This window comes from Lutra lutra, chromosome 2 (assembly GCF_902655055.1).
Source record: "Lutra lutra chromosome 2, mLutLut1.2, whole genome shotgun sequence".
NCBI classification, from domain to species: Eukaryota; Metazoa; Chordata; class Mammalia; order Carnivora; family Mustelidae; genus Lutra; species Lutra lutra.
In genome coordinates, this window is record NC_062279.1 from 14,002,864 (window position 1) to 14,023,906 (window position 21,043).

Here is a 21,043-nt window from a genome sequence, read left to right on the forward strand (position 1 = left end):
TAAGTGCTTTTGTAAGTAGGAGTTGATGTAATTGGAATATGATGTGGCCATCTCTCTGTAAACAAGCCAGAACAGTTCTGTATCAATCAAGGGTAGGTCTGCTAACTGGAAGATGCTTGTCTTGGGCGAATTCAGTAAGTTCACTGTTAATGTGTTTAATAGAAACCAGAGTCCATGTCCATGGAAAGGCAACTTCAGTTGCTTTAGCCCTCCCTGTTCTTCTTCTTGGTGAGAAAGACAGGAAAACTGCTCTCTGGCCTGTGGCTGGAGTTAATTAGCCACGGAAGCAAGGGTGCCACAGCGGCCTCTGCGGAACAGATGTTTGTGCACAGAATCCCCAACTCTTGAGTGCCATACAGCATTCAGGGCAAGGATGGATCCTAAGTTACCGCATTTTGAGCGTTACTAACCCGTAGCTTCCCCAAGAACTCTTCTTGGTAGCAGTTGCTGAAAAGAGATTGTCCCTACAGTCACCCATTTGTATCTGAGAGCCCTAGAGGTCATAGGCGAGACTGTGACCTCAAGGGGTGAGTGGCGCAGGGCTGGGGCCTGGATAACACATTTGATTGTTAGCTGCCATGGAGGTTCTTGCAAACGTAGGGAAGGCTCCGATCTGTCTGTGGTTGGGTGAATTGTCTCCCGGAGGCTGACTGGGATTTCCCATTTCCCCACAGACGGTAATGGAGAATGTGGGCTTACGCTGTTCAAATATTGGTTAGATAGAATGAAGAACCTCAAGTTGAAAGACATCCCAAAGAAATGTTTTCATCTCGACCCCTATAAGCTTTGGCAATACTGTAATTATTCAGCTGTGAAACACTGGGGTTTTTGTTTGTTCTTTTTGTTAGTTTGGGAAGTATTTTTAAGAGGGGAATTCTGTTTAACTTTCTCCATCCATTGAGTAGTGTCCCTATCTGAAGTGTCCCTAGAGGTCTCTTACAATTCCAAAATTTATTGATGATTTCTGCTTTATTTGGAAAATTACGAGATTTAAGCAGGGGATTCCCTTTTCATTCTCAGTTTCATTTAGCTTTTGTTTTTTTTCCTGTGGCATTTGCATGCCTCCGTTACCTTCCATTTGTGAATTTCTTTCTTTATCCATTAGGCAATTACTGATCAGCTCATCTGTGACATTTTGATACTTCTTATGCAAGTTAGTGGTAACATAAATGAGAAAAAGTATGAAATGAAAAAGAAGATATGTTTTCAAATCAGCTTCTAATTTATCCACAGTAATGTGTATCTTAACTGTTCCTAGCCCTCGTTGGTTTTTTCCCCAAAATTTAACATGGTCATAATAATATGTAGCATGTGTGATTTTGAAGCAGAATACTCTAAGGTTTAAGATCTTTTGGGGGGGGAACAAAGGGAAGAAACAAAGAAGGAACTTTCAGAATTTACGTAGTGTGTTGCCAATGGTTGAGTTCCCCAGTTCCCCAGCCTTGGTTCTTGAGTTGGACCAAGAAAGAATTCAGAGCCAAACTCTTCACCAAGCAAGGGTTTAATGGCAATTTAAGCAAAAGTACACTGTCCAGATGGGAGAGGTGGCAGGCCCCGAGGGGGCAGCTGTATTGGGGCTCAGGGTTGTCTTTCCTTTTTATGTTAGAATAGGTTATGGGTCATAGCTGGGGTCGTTCATGACGAGGGTACAGCCAATCATCTAAGGGACTCCTCCTAACAGCCGGGAGGGAGAGCTTTTGGCCCTCTATGATCCTTGTCAGAACTGTCATGGCAGGCTTCCTCCATGGGGGCATGGTGTTGAAACTGTATGATCATGGTCGTTCGTAGGGGGGACCACATGCCTGTCCCCTGGGGTCTGACCCAGCTGGCTCTTTGGAACCTGGTTTCCATAGGAAAGCACTTGTTTCCTGTTCATATCTAACTGCCTACTCTATCAGTATGACCTTGGGCAAGTCATTTAACCTCTCTGAGTATGTTTCCTTGTATCATATTAGGTACCCCATAGGGTTGTTAGAATCAAATGGGCTATTGTAGTGTAAATCACTTGTGAAAATGCATAGCAAATAGTGTCCAAAGCACAAGAGTGTTTAGAAGTATAAATGACACAAACCGCAATGTTTCTTGGGTGCTGAGACATCTAAAAATAAGTAAATAAAATTGCCATCCAACGTGAAATTTTCATTTCATTGTTATAAAATGTAACCTAATAAGGCTTACCAGAAGTTTCCATGTTTGAGTTGAGGGTTTTGAGAGGGGTTGCCTTCAGAAAGAAAGAGGAAGGAAGGGAGGGAGGGAGGAAGGGAGGATGGAAGGAAAGAAGGATGGATCAGTCGGTCTGTTGTGGTATCTGTCTTCCAGTGCTGTCTCAAACGCACAGAGTTGTTTATTGAGCTACATTGATTTTCATGTACTTTCGGGCAATTCAAATGGAAATTTGGCCTAGGGGAAATCCTAATTCCTTTAAGCTACAAAAGACCAGGTATTTGTTTTTATTCTAATTCTTTAGTAGTTTGGGAACCGGGATCATTAGTGATCACAAAGTCAGGCTTTGTTTGTTCAGACAAAACTTAGACATACAGTACTCTGCATCCCGCTGTTAAATACTGTGGTCGCTCTGGGCTTTGGGATGCAGAAGATTAGAAATTAAAGATGAAATACACAAAGCTGGGGGAGTTGACCACCAAACAGTGTGGGCACAAAAGAGAGAAAGATCAAAACTCTACCAGTGTGGACAGAGTTCAGCCTTGTTGTTCTCTTTCTATCCTCTAATTCAGGATAATGCTGAAATAAAGCATTTTAGTTGTTAAGTTTAGAAATAGATGGCAATTCAGTGGGGGGGGGGATGGCCACTCTGATGTATACTTCACTTAGATTACAAAATCAATATTCTTTGTAACTTCTGTAATGTTCCCAAGTTGCGAATCCCATTTTTAATAACACAGAAACTGTCTTTTTACATTTTTATTGAAACTTTTTAAGTCTCCCTTAAACGAGTCCTGGGTACCACGTGACACCTGCAAATGAGTGCTCTAGGAGACTTTGGGCTTCACGTGTGTCAGAGTGATGTAGTCGTTGTAAAAGGGTCTCCAGTGCCACCTGCCTGGGTCCCTGGCAGGTCCAGTGACCTATTTATCGTCAAACTGGAAAAGGTTAGAGCATCTCACTTGTACAGGCCCTTCTAAGATCCTACAAGGGGACCGTGGGTTTATAGCGTCACATGTTCATCGAAAATTTGCAAATCAGTTAGGACCTTTATTTTTTTTTTTTTTTTGCTCTTCAACTTCCTTTCCATCTCGCCTTTCCTTGTATAGGATGGCCCTGGAGTGACTACAGGCACTTAGAGGATTCAGCTAAGGAGACTTGGAGCTGGGGATGCATTTAGTTTAGATTTAATTGGATATATTTATGAGGTGTGAAATCATTGCTGTTTGTGGTTGTTATTACCAGCCACCCAGGGATACTCGTACCACCTGCTGACTCACCTAGTGAAAGGAAGTCCAGGGTCAGAGATTATGTGAAGCTATGAATTTGTCCTGCGGAGACCGGCACCAGAAGTAAATAGGTAGCGGAGGAGAAACAAGGTCTGAATTGTTCGGAAATGGAAGTTAGTCTGCGGAAAATTCCTCTTGCCATCAGATGTATTGAAAAATACCTCATCGAAAGGGACCTTTTCTCCTGTCAGAAATGTACTTGAGAATGGAAATTAGTTAATTATAAACTTGCCACGATTTTCTCCTTTTTGACCATTATTTCGTCTCTGAGCAATGTATCTGAATTCTTGCATTTTTGAGGGCACAAACCTGGGAGCAGTGTTGCAAAATCGAGTTCATCGGGGTGTGAAGTCACATGTGCTGCTCGCTGCAGTATAGCCCTGAATCATAGAAACGTCGCAGAAGAAGATTTCTTGTCTATGTGACATGGAATACTGATGTTGACAAAGATGATATAAAATTCCTGATATTCTTTTGTGTTTGTTTTTGTTTCAGGTTTTTATTTAAATCCCGGTTAGTTGCATATAGTACAATATTGGTTTCAGGAGTAAAATTCAGTGATTCGTCACATACATGGAGCACCGTGTGCCTTCCTTAAATCCCATCCCCCACTGAGCCCATCCCCCACCCTCCTCCCTCCAGAAACCCTCCATTTGTTCTCTGTAGTTAAGAGTCTCTTGTGCTTTGCCTCCCTCTCTTTTTTTTTAATTCCTTCCCCTATGTTGGTCTGTTTTGCTTCTTAAATTCCACATATGAGTGAAATCATCTAAAACTCATAATATTCTATGAAGCTATCACAACAAAGTAGTTAATGAATGTCATCTATTCAGAGAATTTGAGATTTGTTTATTACAGAATAAAGTCCTCCCAGCTTAGCAATAAGGCCAAAAATTAATGTGGCATCAATAATAACACATTTTGAAGCCCAATGAAACTTTTCTAAGCTATCAGTAATGAGAACTATGTTAAATAATGGCATTGAATAAAAGCTGAATTATCTTCACTTTCTCTCTATAGAAAATATTACAAAATCACTGTCTTATAAAGAGGCAATGAAAGAATAAATATTGCCCAAAAATATAGAAAGAAAAACATTTATTAGAGACATGTCAGGCACTTAATAAAAAATGTTCTGTGCTTTTCTGACATTTTTGGCATTTATCAGCTCAAAAATAATTCCCTGTGATTTCTTACTCTAAATAACTCCTCACCTTATACCTAATTTCATGTTCATAATTTGGTATTCTTTTTCTTAATGAGGGCCCCCACACACACACTATATAATTTTCAGACCCCACAAAACCTGGGTCTGCCCCTCTTCCCAGCTCTATTACTCAATCCCTGTGTGATCTTGGGGAAACCGCTTAAGCCCTCTGTGCTTCCATTTCCTCATCTATAAAGTGGGAATGAAAACAGCACAGCTTCAGAGGGTCACAGAGCGTGTGAAAGGACTTCCAACATGTGGAAGAACACTTAGAATAGGACCTGGCACAAGTAAACACCATCTAGATGTTTCTTACTGTTGCAGTGATTGTTGGGAACTGGAACTCATGCTGAGGTGACAGTGACTGATTCTTCTCTCCTGAGTTGTACCTGTGTGCAGAGGAATCAGCCAACAGAAAGACAGGATTACTTGCTGGTTCCAGAACTGCTACTCCCCTCCAGGTGCTGACACCCTGACAGTGTGGACAGGGATGCCTCGTGATCTGTCAAACATGATGGAGGGTGGGTCAGCAGGAGTGAGTTGGCACAGAATGGACTGGAAGGAAATTCTTCGAAACTGACTTGGTTAGCAATAAAAATCCAGAGAGGCCGAAAAGCCCCCCATGGGGCATGCAAGAAAGACAAGTTCTTAAGAGCCTCTCTGCTCTGCAGGCCCAGTGACTCTAAGTAATTTAATGTGACAAAGAGAATAGCAGTTCCTGGGAGAACCTTGAAAGCCCCCTCAGAGCTCATTGTGTATCACCCATGATCTGAGAACCAGGCTGATTTTTAGATGTCTGTTTTTCCCTTTGAGATAAATTAGTGCCCAATGGAGGCCTCCCAAGGTTGCTTTTTCATTTTCCTGTTTCGTTTTCTTATGCATACAGTTCCCAGTTTAGATGTGGTAATCTAAATCTGTAATCCCCTCAGAATGGGCTGGGTTTTTTAAATTTTATTTTTTTAAGCAATCTCTACACCAAGTGTGGGGCTTGAACTCACAGCTCTGAGACCAAGAGTCGTGTGCTCTATAGACAGAGCCAGCCCAGTGCTCCTGGGGATCTTTTTTTTTTTTTTCTTTTAAATGAGGCCCTCTGCTCTCTTCTGAAGAGGCAAAACTTGACCTTTCCGAATGAGGGAGGCCCTAGTGGGTTGTCAATGCTCTCTCTACTCAGTTTCAGTCTTCTTAAAACTATCAGAGAGATAATGCTTATTTTACTAGTTAAATACTAGTTACTAGTTAATTCAACAATACTTCATTTAGATGAAGAAGGACGTCTTGGTGACAGTATGGTAGCTGGTTTGATTTTTTTTTTTTTTGAAGATTTGTTTTTTTATTGATTTGACAGAGAGCAGGCCCACAAGCAGAGGGGAGGGGCAGAGAGAGAGAAGGAGAAACAGGCTCCCCGCTGAGCAGGGAGCCCGATGCCAGTCTCTATCCCACGACCCTAGGATCATGCCCTGAGCCAAAGACAGATGCTTAACCCACTGAGCCACCCAGGCACCTGTTTTGATATTTTAATTGCCCTAGGCTTTGGGTGGTTTTTCTCTGCACTGTGTCAGTTGCAGGAGTTTGTTTTCTTTACGTGCACCGAGTTCAGCCTCAAAGGACAGGACGTTGTGGGTTTGGTGTGGGGCAGCCAGCACCTGCAGCAGGGACAGCTCAGGGCTTGGGACTGAAGGAGTCTTTCACTCCACACTTAGGTTATAGGAGTCATCAACCAGCAGAAATGAGTTTACGGGGTCGCCTGGGTGGTTCAGTCAGTTGAGCCTCCGACTCTTGATGTCGGCTCGGGTCATGATCCTAGGGTTGTGAGATTGAGCCCTGCATCAGGCCCACACTCAGCTGGGAGTCTGCTTGAGATTCTCTCGCTCTCCCTCTGCCCTTCCCCCAACTAATGCATGCATGTGTGCTCTTTCTCTCTGTCTCTAAAATAAACAAATCTTTAAAAAAAAAAAGTGAATTTAGTGGTTGAAATTTGAAACTTTAATAAGTTTGACTGTGTTTCTGTCATAGTTTCATCTTCTGTACTGCGTGTGAAGGTTTTTACATCACTCTTCACTTCTACTCACTTTAGCAACCTGTATCCTATAAATCTTCAGAGTTGTTAAAATTTGGCTCTTCTACCAAGTTTTGGGAAGCGCCTTGCAGCTTTAACTTCGTAGCATCCCATCCTCATTCTGTTAACCTGCCTACGTAGGTCTCATGAGATCTCAAGAGCTCCCTTTGAATTACAGTCTTCAGTCTCACACATCCTCAACAAGATTTGGATTCGAATCTTCATATAACTCTTGCACCTGATTTGTTGTGTGACCATCAGTGAGATCATAGTCCCAGGGACCACTTTGATCAATGTTCTCTCATCATCTTGATGATTTATTTCCCCAGACTTCAGTTTCTTTACCCCTAAGAACAGGAGTAACTGTTGTAGACATAAACAACTTTTAGTGTTGACATCAGCATTTGAGTCCCCCTTGTGCTCTGTCCCATCTTTCATGCTGTAATTTATCCCCAGAGAAGAGAAGTAGCGACCTAGCGACATCCGCAAGACGTAAAATCTCGCTGATAGTTATCCGCTTTCAGGAAATGTTAAATGTGTTCTATACTTCAGGAAAGGGACTTTTTTTTTTTTTTTTTAATTTCTAAAACTCAGTTCTGAATGGAGTAATTGTTTTGTGGGTGAATGTATTTGGATTTAACATGTATCTTCCCATACAGATGATTTACACATGGCCGTACAAGGATGAGAATTCTGAGTTCTTTAGAAAAAATAGGCTTCACCTACTTTAGAGTCATATAATAATGAATTCTATGCTATGGTCGTTATTTGTGTACAGATGTCCCCCCGATCTACCTCTTGTGATAGATCGTGGGTCTCAACAGCTGCTATAAATTAAGCTGATTCCTGCTTGTCTCTCACTGTAACGGCTACTGGCTATCAAGGCAGTATGTTCAGGGGAAAAATGGAGGATTAAATCCACTGTCATGTTTCTCAAATTGCAGCAGTATATAAGAAAATGCTGATTGTTTCTGTTGTTTTATGATCACTTGGGTATTATTGAAATATGCCTGATTTCTTTAGAACTGATCAACCTGATTTCTTCCTTTCTTATGGTCTTGTGTTTATTTTTCAAGTGAACTTACTGGTTTTCTAGCTAGTTTTTTTTTTTTTTAAGTCTCATCAAATAATTTACTGTGTAGGTGCTGTGCATCTTGGAGAAATAATTTATCCATTATAATTATTATGCCAGGGGAATTTTTGAATCTGTTAGTCTGAATTAAAATGTTATATGCCATAACAGATTTTTTAAGTATGAATATACCCATACCTAGGAATTCCCTTCTGCTTTTTTAAAATCTCATTTCTCATCTTGTCAATTTAATTTTTTTTTTTTTTTTTTTTTTTTTTGACGGAGAGAGATCACAAGCAGGCAGAGAGGCAGGCAGAGAGAGAGGAGGAAGCAGGCTCCCTGCCGAGCAGAGAGCCCGATGCGGGGCTCGATCCCAGGACCCTGAGATCATGACCTGAGCCGAAGGCAGCGGCTTAACCCACTGAGCCACCCAGGCGCCCCTTCAATTTAATTTTTTTAATGATTTTTAAAAATTTATTTATTTTAAAGAGAAGGAGAGAAAACAGAAGCAGGAGGGGCAGAGGGAGAGGGAGAGAGAGAAATTCAAGCAGACTCCCCACTGAGCACAGAGCCTGGATGCAAGGCTTGATCTCATGACCCTGAGATCATGCCCTGAGCCCAAACCAAGAGTTGACACTCAACCAAACCCTCAACCAACCCCCTAAATTGTCTTTTAAAAGTTTATGGAGAGACATGATATCTGAAGAAAAGCCAGTCATATGTCAAATTTATATCATACTGTTTTGTTAACCGCCTACCATCGTGTTCCTTTACTAATATACTATAGTACCTTTTTCCATTTGGAACACCTCATTGATCTGCGTCTCTTAAAAACCATCTAAGACCTAAATTTGCACCAAAATCTACTATAGGGAGGTTTTATTTTTTATTTTTTTTTTAAAGATTTTATTTATTTATTTGACAGGCAGAGATCACAAGTAGGCAGAGAGGCAGGCAGAGAGAGAGGAAGGGAAGCAGGCTTCCTGCTGAGCAGCGAGCCCGATGTGGGACTCAATCCCAGGACTCTGGGATCATGACCTGAGCCGAAGGCAGCGGCTTAACCCACTGAGCCACCCAGGCGCCCAATAGGGAGGTTTTAAAGCTCAGTTGACAGTATATACAATTTTACTAGAAATAAAGATGGAAAACTCTCCTTTCAATTCTTGCCAAGTTCATCAGAAGGCTTTTATTGAGGGATTAGGTCCCAGGCATTTGGGAGCAAAGCTGGTGCAAAGTAGTATGTGGTCAGCTATTTTACAGTGGTAGCGAGGAAGAGAAAGACTGTAAGGAGCGTCAAGTTATAAATACGTCCATTCTCCTTAAAACCCAAGCCAGGCAACTGCGGACAACCAGCCAGCTAGTGAGGTGTTCACGCAACTCTTCAGTCCTTTTCGTTCTATGTAGAGGACCTTCCTACCGCAGTGGAATAAAGATAAAGTCAGAACTTTGCATCCCCTTTGATGTAAGGGTGGAAGAATGAAGCCCACAATTTTAAGAGCTATGATTCCTTCCCGCAATGGCACATTAATATCCTTACAATGGCAGAATTTATCTCTGTCATTTCTTGAATATGACAAATTGAAAATAGCCTTTTTCCATCTTAAAACAGTTCCTTTCCACCTCCCAGTTTTTTCAAATACAAGTGTGTTTATGGTGTGAGTCCACACAGAAGCCATGCCTCGTCTCTCTCTTCATATTTAACATATTATATTCACAGATTATGGTGTGACTGGAGCCAATTTTTTCTATTGCTCTTCTTCATGATGGGTTCATTGACCCTCTCCTGTTCGAGTGCCTCTTCCGTGAAGCTGGGAAACAGCTGTCTGAAATATGGCTATTATTCCTAGGGTTTAGCCGACATGTGCCTTGGATAAATTAAGGAGCAGTCAAAGGAAGTCCATAAATATGAATACTTTGCCAGCTGCTTTTCCATTAAAATCTGTTGGTTGAATGAAATTAGCAAATAATTATGTTGGTGGGGAATCTACTATATCCAAATGTAATATAATGTCTTCCTTTAACAACAGAGCTTAATTTTTTCTGTACACCAAATTAGTTTTTAGGGTAATCTACATTGCAAATTGGCCGATTTGCATTAGAACTATGCCTACTTGTTCTGATTTGTCAACACCTCTTTTTTTAAAAAGTCTTTAACATTGAGCATGGGTGGGTAAGACCATCTGCTTACGGAGCTTGCCTGCAGCCCCATCACTTAACACATGAGACAGGTTACAGCTGTTTAATTGTTATGGTGCTGAATACTTATCATTCTATTCAAAATTAATATTTATATATGTATGCATAGAAAGCATGTGGTTAAACGTAAGTGATCTAATTGTGAATTAATGGCATTAGGTATTCATTAATTAGTCCCCCCATGAACAATGAAGGGTAAAATAATGCTTTTCACATACACTCCCAACTCTTGGCTTTTAAGATGAGTCCCCAGGAGTGATTATTATGCATGTGAGTAACCCACTCCAAATGCATTGATGTGTGCGGAGAAAAAAAAATTCACCATATACCTGCCATTAAAAAAACAGGTATCTGTAAGATGACACATACCTACCCCCAAAATCATTGTCCTCTGAACTGTGATCAGTATAGGTACAAACCACGCAATGCAAGCCTATGTGTGTGTCTACTATGACTGCATGGATTTCATGTGTCCGCATGTCACCCACAGGAACGACCACAAGCTGTTGGGGGAACCGGCTCAGCGGAGAGTGGGTTTCCTCCTGTGCTTAGCAATGGTGACCCCCAGACTTAAGAGCATTCTGCTACAAAAAGTCAGCAACATATATTCCGTCATATCTGCTCAGTACACTTGATAATGAAGAGCAAAATGAAAAATTGTCTGCAAAGTTGCAACGTAAGAATAGAGAAATGCATGTAAAATAGGGTATTTACGTGTCTTCCTTTCCAAGTAGTTCCTATAAAAAGAGACTTGTATTTATAGATATTTATAAAGATATCTATACGCCTTTAGGACACAGGGACTTGCCTTCCTTAAGTACAGTTACTAATGAGGGAACACACAGTCTAGAAGGACAAGTTGGGGTGTGTTTATTCCGAAAAGCTGAGTCACATTTTGATTGGAAAGTGTGCATCTACACCAGCAGAGGGTTTATGGGAGACAAAAAAGAAGAAAACTTCTGATATGAGAGTGGAGTTATGCCCACTCTGGGAATTAGCCAGTTCACATAAAGAATGCTCCCATGAAAGGGAGACGATGTGGAGGAGGTAGAGAATAAGGAGGCTTATCCTGACATTATTGGGGTGAAGTGGGCCTCATGACTTTGAAGAGAAAAGCGACTGGCAATTCCCAACTCCTTCAATTAAAGTGAGATTTCTTTCATTCTTCAGAGTCTCTTAAAAGATGCCAATTACTTCCTGCGTCAGTCCTTTCTAAACTCTCTTATTAATAAGATTAATTAATACTACTTAGTATTTATTGAGTGTTTACTATGCTCTAAGGCACAATGCAGTGCTCCCTGCATACATCACTTATTTAATCCTCACAACCTCAAGCAGATAGAATCTCTTAAAATCTCCACTAAGGGGCACCTGGGTGGCTCAGTTGGTTAAGCAGCCAACTCTTGATTTCTGCTCAGATCATGACCTCTGGGTCATGAGATCGAGACCCACACCAGGCTCCCCGCTCTGCTTGAGGATTCTCTCTCCCTCTGCCCTGCTCACAAGCGCAGGGGTGGCTCTCTCTCTCTCTCTCTCTCTCTCTCTCAAATAAATAAGTAAAAACCTTTGTAAGTAAATAAATAAGTAAAATTAAACTTCCATTGGAGGATCCCAGGCTCAGAGAAGTTACCTAATTTTTTTATGGTTGCCCAGCTGGTAAGAGCCAAAACCCACAGGAGTCATTCCCAATACCATACTCGTGAGCGCTAGACTATGCTGTCTCCTTTACACTGTTTTTGCACATATGTGTATAGGGGAGTAGGCAAAAATTAATTTTCTTCCGTGATAAAGAGAAATTAATATCTTTGAACCTGTCAAAAAAGATTGAATTTTTGTAGAAAATGCCACAGTAATAATGTCGTTGATGTCTCAGTAATACATTTTATTTATTCAGCAAAATTTAAATTGTAGCTGATAATAGGACCCGTGGTTTGCCAAAATAAAAGTGACAATTGCAGCAACAACAACAACAAAAAAAAATGACTTAAGGGAAATTAATTGGTACTGTGAAAGATTTAAGAAAATTGTAAACTATTGAAAATGCCATATACCGCCTTCCAAAATTTAGACTTGCCTCCAGTTTTTTTCTCAGCTGAAATTAGTAGGCCACATACCATGTATGGACATTGACCGGTGAAAAACAGTGTAGAGAAGACAGGTAATTAGTAGCAGCAAAGTAAGTGCTCAAAATGCAAGAGGTAAACATCTGCACAGACTCTTCTCTCACCCACAAATAAAGAAAAATTACTCTCTGCGTAATTTGCCTTTGAAAAGAGCCAGTGATCTATTATTTTTCCCAAAACAACTTACAGTTTATCTTAGGTGAGTTAAAGATTGTTCAGTTCTGTTTATGGTCTTCCCTGGCGTCTTCGAGAAAACTAATAAGAGGAAGACCCAATGTATCTTACATAATTACTTACAAGTCTTATTCTAGAAATTTTTCTTAAATATTAAATTTTACACAGAAGCAAAAGCAATGACGGCAGCCCAGAAATGTTACTTACTGATAGTGATCAGATCCATAAGTTATTGTTATGGCGTCCCATAAGCCATATTGTTCCCATATTGTTATGGCTTCCTGCCCACTAGTCTTGTTAGTGTTATACAGACATCACTTTAATCACAGTCATAACCAAGTTCATCCTATCAATGTAAAGCTCCGAATATTCATTGATGTAAAAAATGCCTGTGTTACAGTTTTTGGGTTTTTTTTTTAAGATTTTATTTATTTGACAGAGAGATCACAAGCAGGCAGAGAGGCAGGCAGAGAGAGAGGAGGAAGCAGGCTCCCTGCTGAGCAGAGAGCCCGATGCGGGGCTCGATCCCAGGACTCTGAGATCATGACCTGAGCCGAAGGCAGCGGCTTAACCCACTGAGCCACCCAGGCGCCCCTGTGTTACAGTTTTTATCTGTTAATGTTAAGAGCCGTCTCCGGATAGTTTAGTTCCCAAATCAGGGTGCCAAAACAGACCGGATGATTTTTAAATCTAGGAAATCCTAAGTGAATGTGGTTTTGCTTATGTCAAGAGTGCAGATCTAAAGGAGATGTGCACTACCAACAGGTGTAGGTGTGTGATCGGCGGATGAAATCACACCACGTGCAAAGACCACAGAGCACCTGTATCACACACAGAACAACACACATCTCTTTGCGTAGACTGTGTACATGCCAAAGTCAGGGAGTCAGCACGCTGTCTGCATTCTGAGTGTTCCGCGGCTCCTTCCATTATGTGCATGTCGTCCGCCGCGAGGCGTGGAATTCTAAACTGAGGGGAGAATACCAAATATTTTTCTATCGGTTATCTTTACAAAGCTTTGCAGGTTATAATGGCCCTTTCCCAGCAATGCTGACTTGATGAAATGGGGTTTATCTCATAGCACTTTTTCCATGAAGTCTCTTTTTTTCTGGAATGACATAAATCAAGAAAATATTTTTTCACTCCCTTGGAATGTCTTAGGGTAGTGTTCCAAACTGAAATCCAGTATTTTGCTGGGGTAGGGCGCCTGTAAGAAGCAATGTTTTTGTACAGATAATTTGTTCACCAAATTTCCCATCTATAAAAAGGAATAGAATATGTAAATTTTCTAAAAAAAAAAAAAAAAGTGTGATCGAAACAGTTTTTCAAAAATGTATTGCCCATGTTAGGGGAGCAAAATTCCTTCCAAAAACACGTGCACACAAGTGAGCACACGCACACTCGCACAGACTGTTTTCCTCACTTTCTAGTTGTTAAAATTCAAATTCAGTGACTCTTCCAAACAGGATAAAATATTTGAGATGTTTTATTCTAATCTTAGAATGAGAATTCTTATGGGGAGGGAGAACCTAATGTGGGGGGTCCAAGTAAATTGTTTTACGGCATTTAAAATTAGATCACTGCCATAATCCTTTATGACAAGGCATTCAGTAATTGACAGTGTGTACCAATTAAGGAACATCAAACCAATGGGTGTGCGGTGTGCACACTGATTTGAACAGTTACTGACTGGAATAAATGGATTTAATATGTACTTATTTGCACACTGTTGCTTTCCTGTCATCCTCCAGGAACTGGTAGTGAATAATCTAAAAATGATACCTACTTACAACTTTAATGAGATACTAATGTGAATCATTTTTTAAGTCTGGGTTATAAAGTATAAGGAAACACACACTGCTAAATAAAAATTTGTCCTCGATTCCAAGGACGTTGCGGTAATCGCTATAGTAAAGAATATGTGTTTTATTATGTACTCATCTGATTGAATTATCCTCTCTTGAAGACAGGTCCCTAAGATTTTATTGTTGTAATTAAACTGAGAAACATTTCCAGCTTCTGGATTTCATGCTATTTGCCTGCGTCTAGGCTCTACGTAGGCATGAACTCAGTGGCCCACGTAGGCATGAACTCAGTGGCCCAGTGAAAATACTGTACTATTTAACATGCTCCAACCAATCATATTGTCGATGGTAGAAACAATGCGAATAGAATAGTTCATAACGATATACACCAGCAACTATGTATACACAAACTATTTGTATTTTTCCCTTGTGAGCTGTCTAATGGATATACAACCAACTTGGTTTGGCCTTGTTTCTTCTTTGTGTTTTTAAGAATTTTTTTTTGACACTAAAAGGAAAGCAAATTTGGCATTGATCCCATTCTGTGTAGACCTCCAAATATCCCATTTCTTCCCCAAAGCAGATATATATCCTCCTCTGACCTCTTCTTTAATTGAGCAACCTTCTTTGGGACTACCACTCAAAAGACTTTTCTTATGCAGAATTTATGCCTTAATGAAACTATTTCTGTTCTTTTATTTTTCAAACTCACTTGTTTTAATTTTTTCTTGGTTTTCCCCTCTCAGTTTTAATATCTTGCCTATTGGTTTTCCAAACTTTGGGTTTTGAAAACAGGTTACAGCAATTCTTTTTTTTTTTTTTTAAGATTTTATTTATTTGTTTGTCAGAGAGAGAAAGAGCACAAGCAGGGGGAGTGGCAGGGAGAGAGAGAAGCAGGCTCCCCACTGAGCAGGGAGCCTGATGCGGGGCTCCATCCCAGGACCCTGGGATCATGACCTGAGCCCAAGGCAGCCTCTTTTTTTTTTTTTAAAGATTTTATTTATTTATTTATTTGACAGACAGAGATCACAAGTAGGCAGAGAGGCAGGCAGAGAGAGAGGAAGGGAAGCAGGCTCCCTGCTGAGCAGAGAGCCTGATGTGGGGCTCGATCCCAGGACCCTGGGATCATGACCTGGGCCGAAGGCAGAGGCTTTAACCCACTGAGCCACCCAGGTGCCCCCCAAGGCAGCCTCTTAACCAACTGAGCCACCAGGACACCCCCGGTTACAGCAGATCTTATCATAAAGTTTTCTTTAGTCTACATAAGGCACTCTCATATTTATGAAGCTGTGTTGATAGATTAATATTTTAAATTAGTTTGGATTTTAATCTTCCTAGTTTCTCCCTTTAATTGTCAAAGTTGAATTAAGGATTTCTATTTTTTTTCATCTTATTTTTTCATGCACTCAAGTAAATTTATCAGCCATTCCAAAAACAGATGATGCTTCTGGTCTACCTTACATAGGTACATAGTTCTGATTCTTCTGAGTTATGACTACAGCTGATTTATTAAGTGCATGGACTTTGGCCACAGACTACCTGGTTGGAATTTTGGCTTTGCCACTTCCTAGCATTTTGACCAAAAGTTATCCCACTACCTCCCTTTCTTCAATTGTGAACTAGGGAAGTTAACAAAAGTACCTATTACTCCATAAGGTGGTGAAAGTTAAGCCTTCTCATGTAAAACGTTTAGCATAGTTTTCAGCACTTAGTAAGAACAGTAAATGGTAGTTACTGTTAATACTATTATATATAGTTAGGATGGATGGGTTGAAAGAGGGGAGAGGAACAGATGCTTGAAAGAGAGAAGGAGGATTTTGCAAACAAGGTATTGCTGACATGTGCTTATGAAAAGCAGCCTCTGTGTTATTCATAGAGTTTCTTCAAAAGCTCCAAACACATCTAATAAGGACATTTCATCATTTTATTCAGCAGATATTAAGACTCCCTTATGAGCCAGGCAGTGGGATTAGCATGGGATTAGCATGGCCTTGGAGTTTACATTTCTCATGGAGACAATTCACACCTTCAGAGTCATATGTCCCTATATCATGAAAGCCTTGGACTTTTACAGAATCTCTTATTGAACTGGTCACAGCTAGTTCATGATTCTTGTCTTCTCCTTTCACATTGACCCTAGTGTTCATGCTCCTAGACTTCTTCCATGATAAGGACTTAGTGAGAAAAAAGGAAAGAGTCCGATAACTAAAGGACACAGAGGGAGGTGGGTGCCCATAATTTTGATAGATCAGCAGATGAGCCAACAATATGTAGGTAGACTTTTCAAAAAGTTACTCTTCCTTTCTAGAGTATGCATTAGGAATTAAAAACTGTTCAAGACTAAATATGACCAAGGTTCCCCCCTCAGGACTCCAGATCCTTACTACAGGGTACAAATGAGAGTAGAATAGTTTGTGTCCATCTCCTCCCGTCTTCCCGAAAACACAGAGGGAAATATAGGGCATTAGAGGTTTTGAAAAAAGAAATCTTTTTAAAAAGAAACATCTAGGGCACCTGGGTGGCTTAGTGGGTTAAGCCTCTGCCTTCGGCTCAGGTCATGATCTCAGGGTCCTGGGATCGAGTCCCGCATCGGGCTCTCTGCTTGGCAGGGAGCCTGCTTCCTCCTCTCTCTCTCTGCCTGCCTCTCTGCCTACTTGTGATCTGGCTCTGTCAAATAAATAAATAAAATCTTTAAAAAAATAAAAAAAGAAACATCAGAGGGAAGTGTGTGAAAAGGAATAGTACTTCCCATTTGCTTGGGTGATACAGGAGGTCTCTGGGCTATTCATATGATAAAAAATATTCTTGATGACCCAAACTTTTTTCCCCATCGACAGTTGCACCTAATCTTTGCCCACCTGAACCAGCAAGTAGACCATGGACTTTGAAACACATGGGCTAGAAACCTGAGCAGTCATTTCATCCATTAGGTTCTAGAGATGACTGTGTGTCTGAATGTATTTTGAAAGAGAGACAATACAGACCAAGAATTAGCTCTGACATTTAAAAGACACTCAACCTGCATTCTGCAATTTAAGTTAGACCCACCTGGCCATTTCCCAAGGAAGCCATGTAGAAGACATCTAAGATGACAGTAGAACCATCTTCTGGCTTTGTAGCTATCTACTTAAATTTGTGTTAGATCAAAAATAATTCCAAAGTAGCTCCGAGCAAGAAGAGGCATCATGACCGAGTCGGTGCCCTTGCATACACTGTTTCTCCCTCCTCAGTTTCTCTGTCTGTATTCACTGTATCAACTATATTTATATCAGCGTTGTGGGGAGAATTAAGTGGGAGCCTGCTAGAGAGGGTTCAGAGCAGTATCTGACACAAAGTAAGCCTTTATTGTTATTTTCAGGGAGCAGAGTGGGATGGGAATACTTTAGGCGCATCCCCTGCATTCTTCTGAATCTGGTCTGGACCTGGACCAGAGCTAGAAATCTGGAGATCATTAATACATCAGCCTGGTGCTCACAGTCTGCAATTTATAGGACCAGAGCCCATGGAAGAACTGAAACCACAGACAGCATTTCGAGTCTGTGAACACACCTGCATTGCATCCTGCGGGTGGTGGTGGCAGGGGGAGTCCTTAGCTCTCACCATTTTTCTCAGAGATGTGAGACCCCAGAAGGATTAAGAATCACTCTCTTACAGGAAATACGGTAATACTGACCCCCCCCCCGCCCTTGTCCCACGTGGGTCTTTTTAAAAGATAAAGAATTGAAACTCCAGGGAAAGTGTTTTATGAATACATTTTACTGGAGAATAGTTTTTTTTAAGGGGTTCCATTTTATATGTCTAGCACTGATGTTTATAAGAGTTTTCTTCTATAAAGCAAATTTAAAAGTTTTGGTGAGTAGGTCTAATAGGAAGGACCTTGTTTTAGTGTCAGAGCACACTCATTAGTTTTCAAAGAATTTTTTTGCAACTTAATGTGCGTTTCAGCCATTGTTAGTTATATTAATTTTTAAATATACTGTATTATTTTTACAATTATTGTTCCTAATGGCTTCTTGCAACATGCCTGCATTTTTCTGATAATTTCCTGTAGTGGCTTATATAATGATATTTTTATTGTTGCAATTATTATTCTTAATAATTATTTGAACCTCATCTATAGACATCTCCTTTTAGCATCTTTATCATCTAGAACAAGGCTTTTGTGGTATTATCAGAAATTTTAATCTTCGAGGACAAAATATACATGGTGTTTTTTGACCCCTTTCTGTCTTGGTTTGAAACAGTTAGCCTCAAAAAAAAAAAAAAGAAAGAAAAAAGAAAGAGAGAGGGAAGGATGGAAGAAAGGAAGGAAGGAAGAAACTATCAGCCTTACAGTTACTCCCTATGATATAAAATGCAAAAATTTTGGTATCTCTTTCTCAGTACAGATCCTGTTCTTCCGGTTGGTTTTAAATGTTTGCAATATTTGTGCTCAATATTTTTAATATTTAAAGTGTTATATAAATGTTGACCTGCTGTCTATTTTAAGTATATTTGCTAATTTCGTCTCCATTTTTTTTTTCTTCTGACCCAATGACAAACCTAACTTTACCTGTAATCAGGCCACTGTTTTGCGTAATTGATTCTGTTTGCTTAAGATAACAGAATGGGCTGGATTAGAAATAATCCATTCCTCCTTTAAATCCAGATCAAAATTAATTGCATTCCTTATTTTGGTTGTGTTAACTGAAGTGGACTCAAAGTTAAAGAAAAAGGCTCTCCAACTATGATCAGTGTGATTAATTTTTATGAATTAAGAATTCCTTCAAAAACACTACCCTGTCTGGATCAGAAACTCCTTTTTAAATAAGGCACTCTGTTTATGTTTAGGTCATCAACTTGAGCTATTAAGAATCTCTACTAGATTATAAAATGTTCATAAGGGATTACTGAGAAATTGCATGCATGATGTTAAACCATAGTATATTTTTATTTTAACGTTTGAAAATAGTTATTTTCATTAAGTTCTCATTTCAGAGCCGTACCTAAGAGTGTTTCTTCTTCACCTTAATTTCCCCTGCAATATATTGTCAATTAGTTGTAAACACTTATGTTTAAATGCAATTCAGGAACCTCTAACGGAATCCTGTGGCAACGTGAAGAAGCCTTTTATATCCACAGTACAGATGTGTCAGAAGGTTTTATGGTTTTGTTTATGCACCTGACAGAACTAGCAGACCTGAGTGGTTAAAGTGCAAGTTCAAGTTTAAATCATTCTGTTATGAGTTCGGCTATCACTTGCATGTGTCAGTAATGAAAAATCATCAACATAAGCATCTTTGAAAAGCAATTTTAGATCATTAAAGATGTATGAGTTTTGACAAAGCAAGAAGATTTCAGGCTTATTAAGAATATATTAACATCTCTGCACTGAGCAAGGGGAGAGAGGTATGGATGCCTCTGTTCGAGAGGAAAGGTATAGCCTGCTTGTAACCTCATGAAAGATTAAATGGACAGGTACAGGAAGAGACTTTGGTCTTAATCCTGGCTGTTCCTAAGGAACTGTTGTGAGAAATGTGGCTGCTCCAGGACGAATCCTGAAAAGAAACAGGATCTTAGGAGAGTCTGTATTTCATCACAGATTACCTACGCAATATGCCACTGTCCAGCAGAGGTATAGTCAAGGGCTCCTGGGTAATTGTTCTCTATAGAATTTATACATACCTTTTTATAGTATATTAAATTGCTCCATTTACTCCAAGATTCTTAATTACTTCCCTTTTTTGCTAATTTACTAGACGTTAAAGTTTGATAAATAGGTAAATACACAAGTGACTCAAGACAGAAGGGGAGGGCAGCAGGGTTTGGGTGGGTTTTCTCTCGGGCTGAAGAAAGACAGCATCAGAACACACAAAAACGGTCCCTCCACGGCTTCTGTGTTGTCCTTTTTGCCCTCAACCACGCAACCCTTACAAAACTACTTCCTTAAAAGCAAACCTTTAAAAATTAGCATGATTTTCTACACCCCCCCACCCCAAAAAAAGTTTGTATATTTGTAACTCTCATCGTTGTAAATTTCCCTACTTCTTTAGTAAAAAGAATTGATTCCATTTGTCCCGCTTGGCTATTAAAGTATAATCTGCAGGATTCGGGCGGGTATGTTCCAGATAATCTGTGAAAGGTAGTGTCAGTTGCCCTGCACACTTCTCTTGAAAATGCTGAGTATTTCCTGGAATCATGACCACATTTACTGAAACGTGAATATATTGCCATTTTAGAAGATAACGAAGTGCATCTCTGTCGTGTGATGTGAGTCTCCTGTCCACTGCGGCTACTCGATTTGCATGTAAATTCTGAAAATTTCCTTGTCCCATGTGACACTTCTGAAATGTCTGTCTGTTCTTTTTTCCTTTTTAATTTCTCAAGCTCACTATTTGGATAAGATAGTTAAAGGTACTGTATACTCGCTCTTTGTTGACATATCTACCTATATATCTCTATATAACCATGTATCAGACTGTTCTAGGTTTGAAAATAGACTGTTTCTCATGCATATTTTTATAAATTATAAATCAGGCTTACATTATGTGAAATGCCTTGGATTTAAAGTATCGAGACTTCAGTGTCCGTGTCTCATTTTTATAATTTTGGGTTATCACAAATTTCATTCCTATGTAAAAGCATTAGTTTTCACTGGAACCAAAAACTGAAGATAACAGTACATTTGCTGTTTTTTGTTTATTTTACTTTATTTTATTTTTCTGCCTTAAGATCTTCATTGTTGGCAATTCAGCTAATGAGCTTTAAATTCTCTCTTGAAGAATCACCAATGCTCACTCTCTTATCACAGAATAAGAAATTGTCAATCTAAAGAAGATTCTGGTTAATATATGTTGAGAGAAGTCTCATTTATCCTTATACGGAAACTTCTTTGGCTACTTCTAAATGTTTCAAAATATATGTGATATCATAATTTCCATTCTGTTCTTTTCTGAAAAACGACAAAATTACCATGCACTCT

The 21,043-nt window shown here is 39.8% G+C and overlaps 1 protein-coding gene across 9 annotated transcripts in view; it reads left to right on the forward strand.

The window, feature by feature from the left end:
* Nucleotides 1-21,043, forward strand: part of TENM3 (teneurin transmembrane protein 3) — a 441,422-nt gene that overhangs the window by 343,558 nt on the left and 76,821 nt on the right. For 7 of the 9 annotated variants that reach the window (XM_047714374.1, XM_047714410.1, XM_047714419.1 and 4 more), the window contains one exon: nt 20,449-20,475. The exons of the other annotated variants lie outside the window; for them this stretch is intronic. In XM_047714374.1, coding sequence (XP_047570330.1) covers nt 20,449-20,475 — 27 coding nt within the window. The remainder of the gene's footprint in view (nt 1-20,448; nt 20,476-21,043) is intronic. 9 annotated transcript variants of the gene reach the window in all.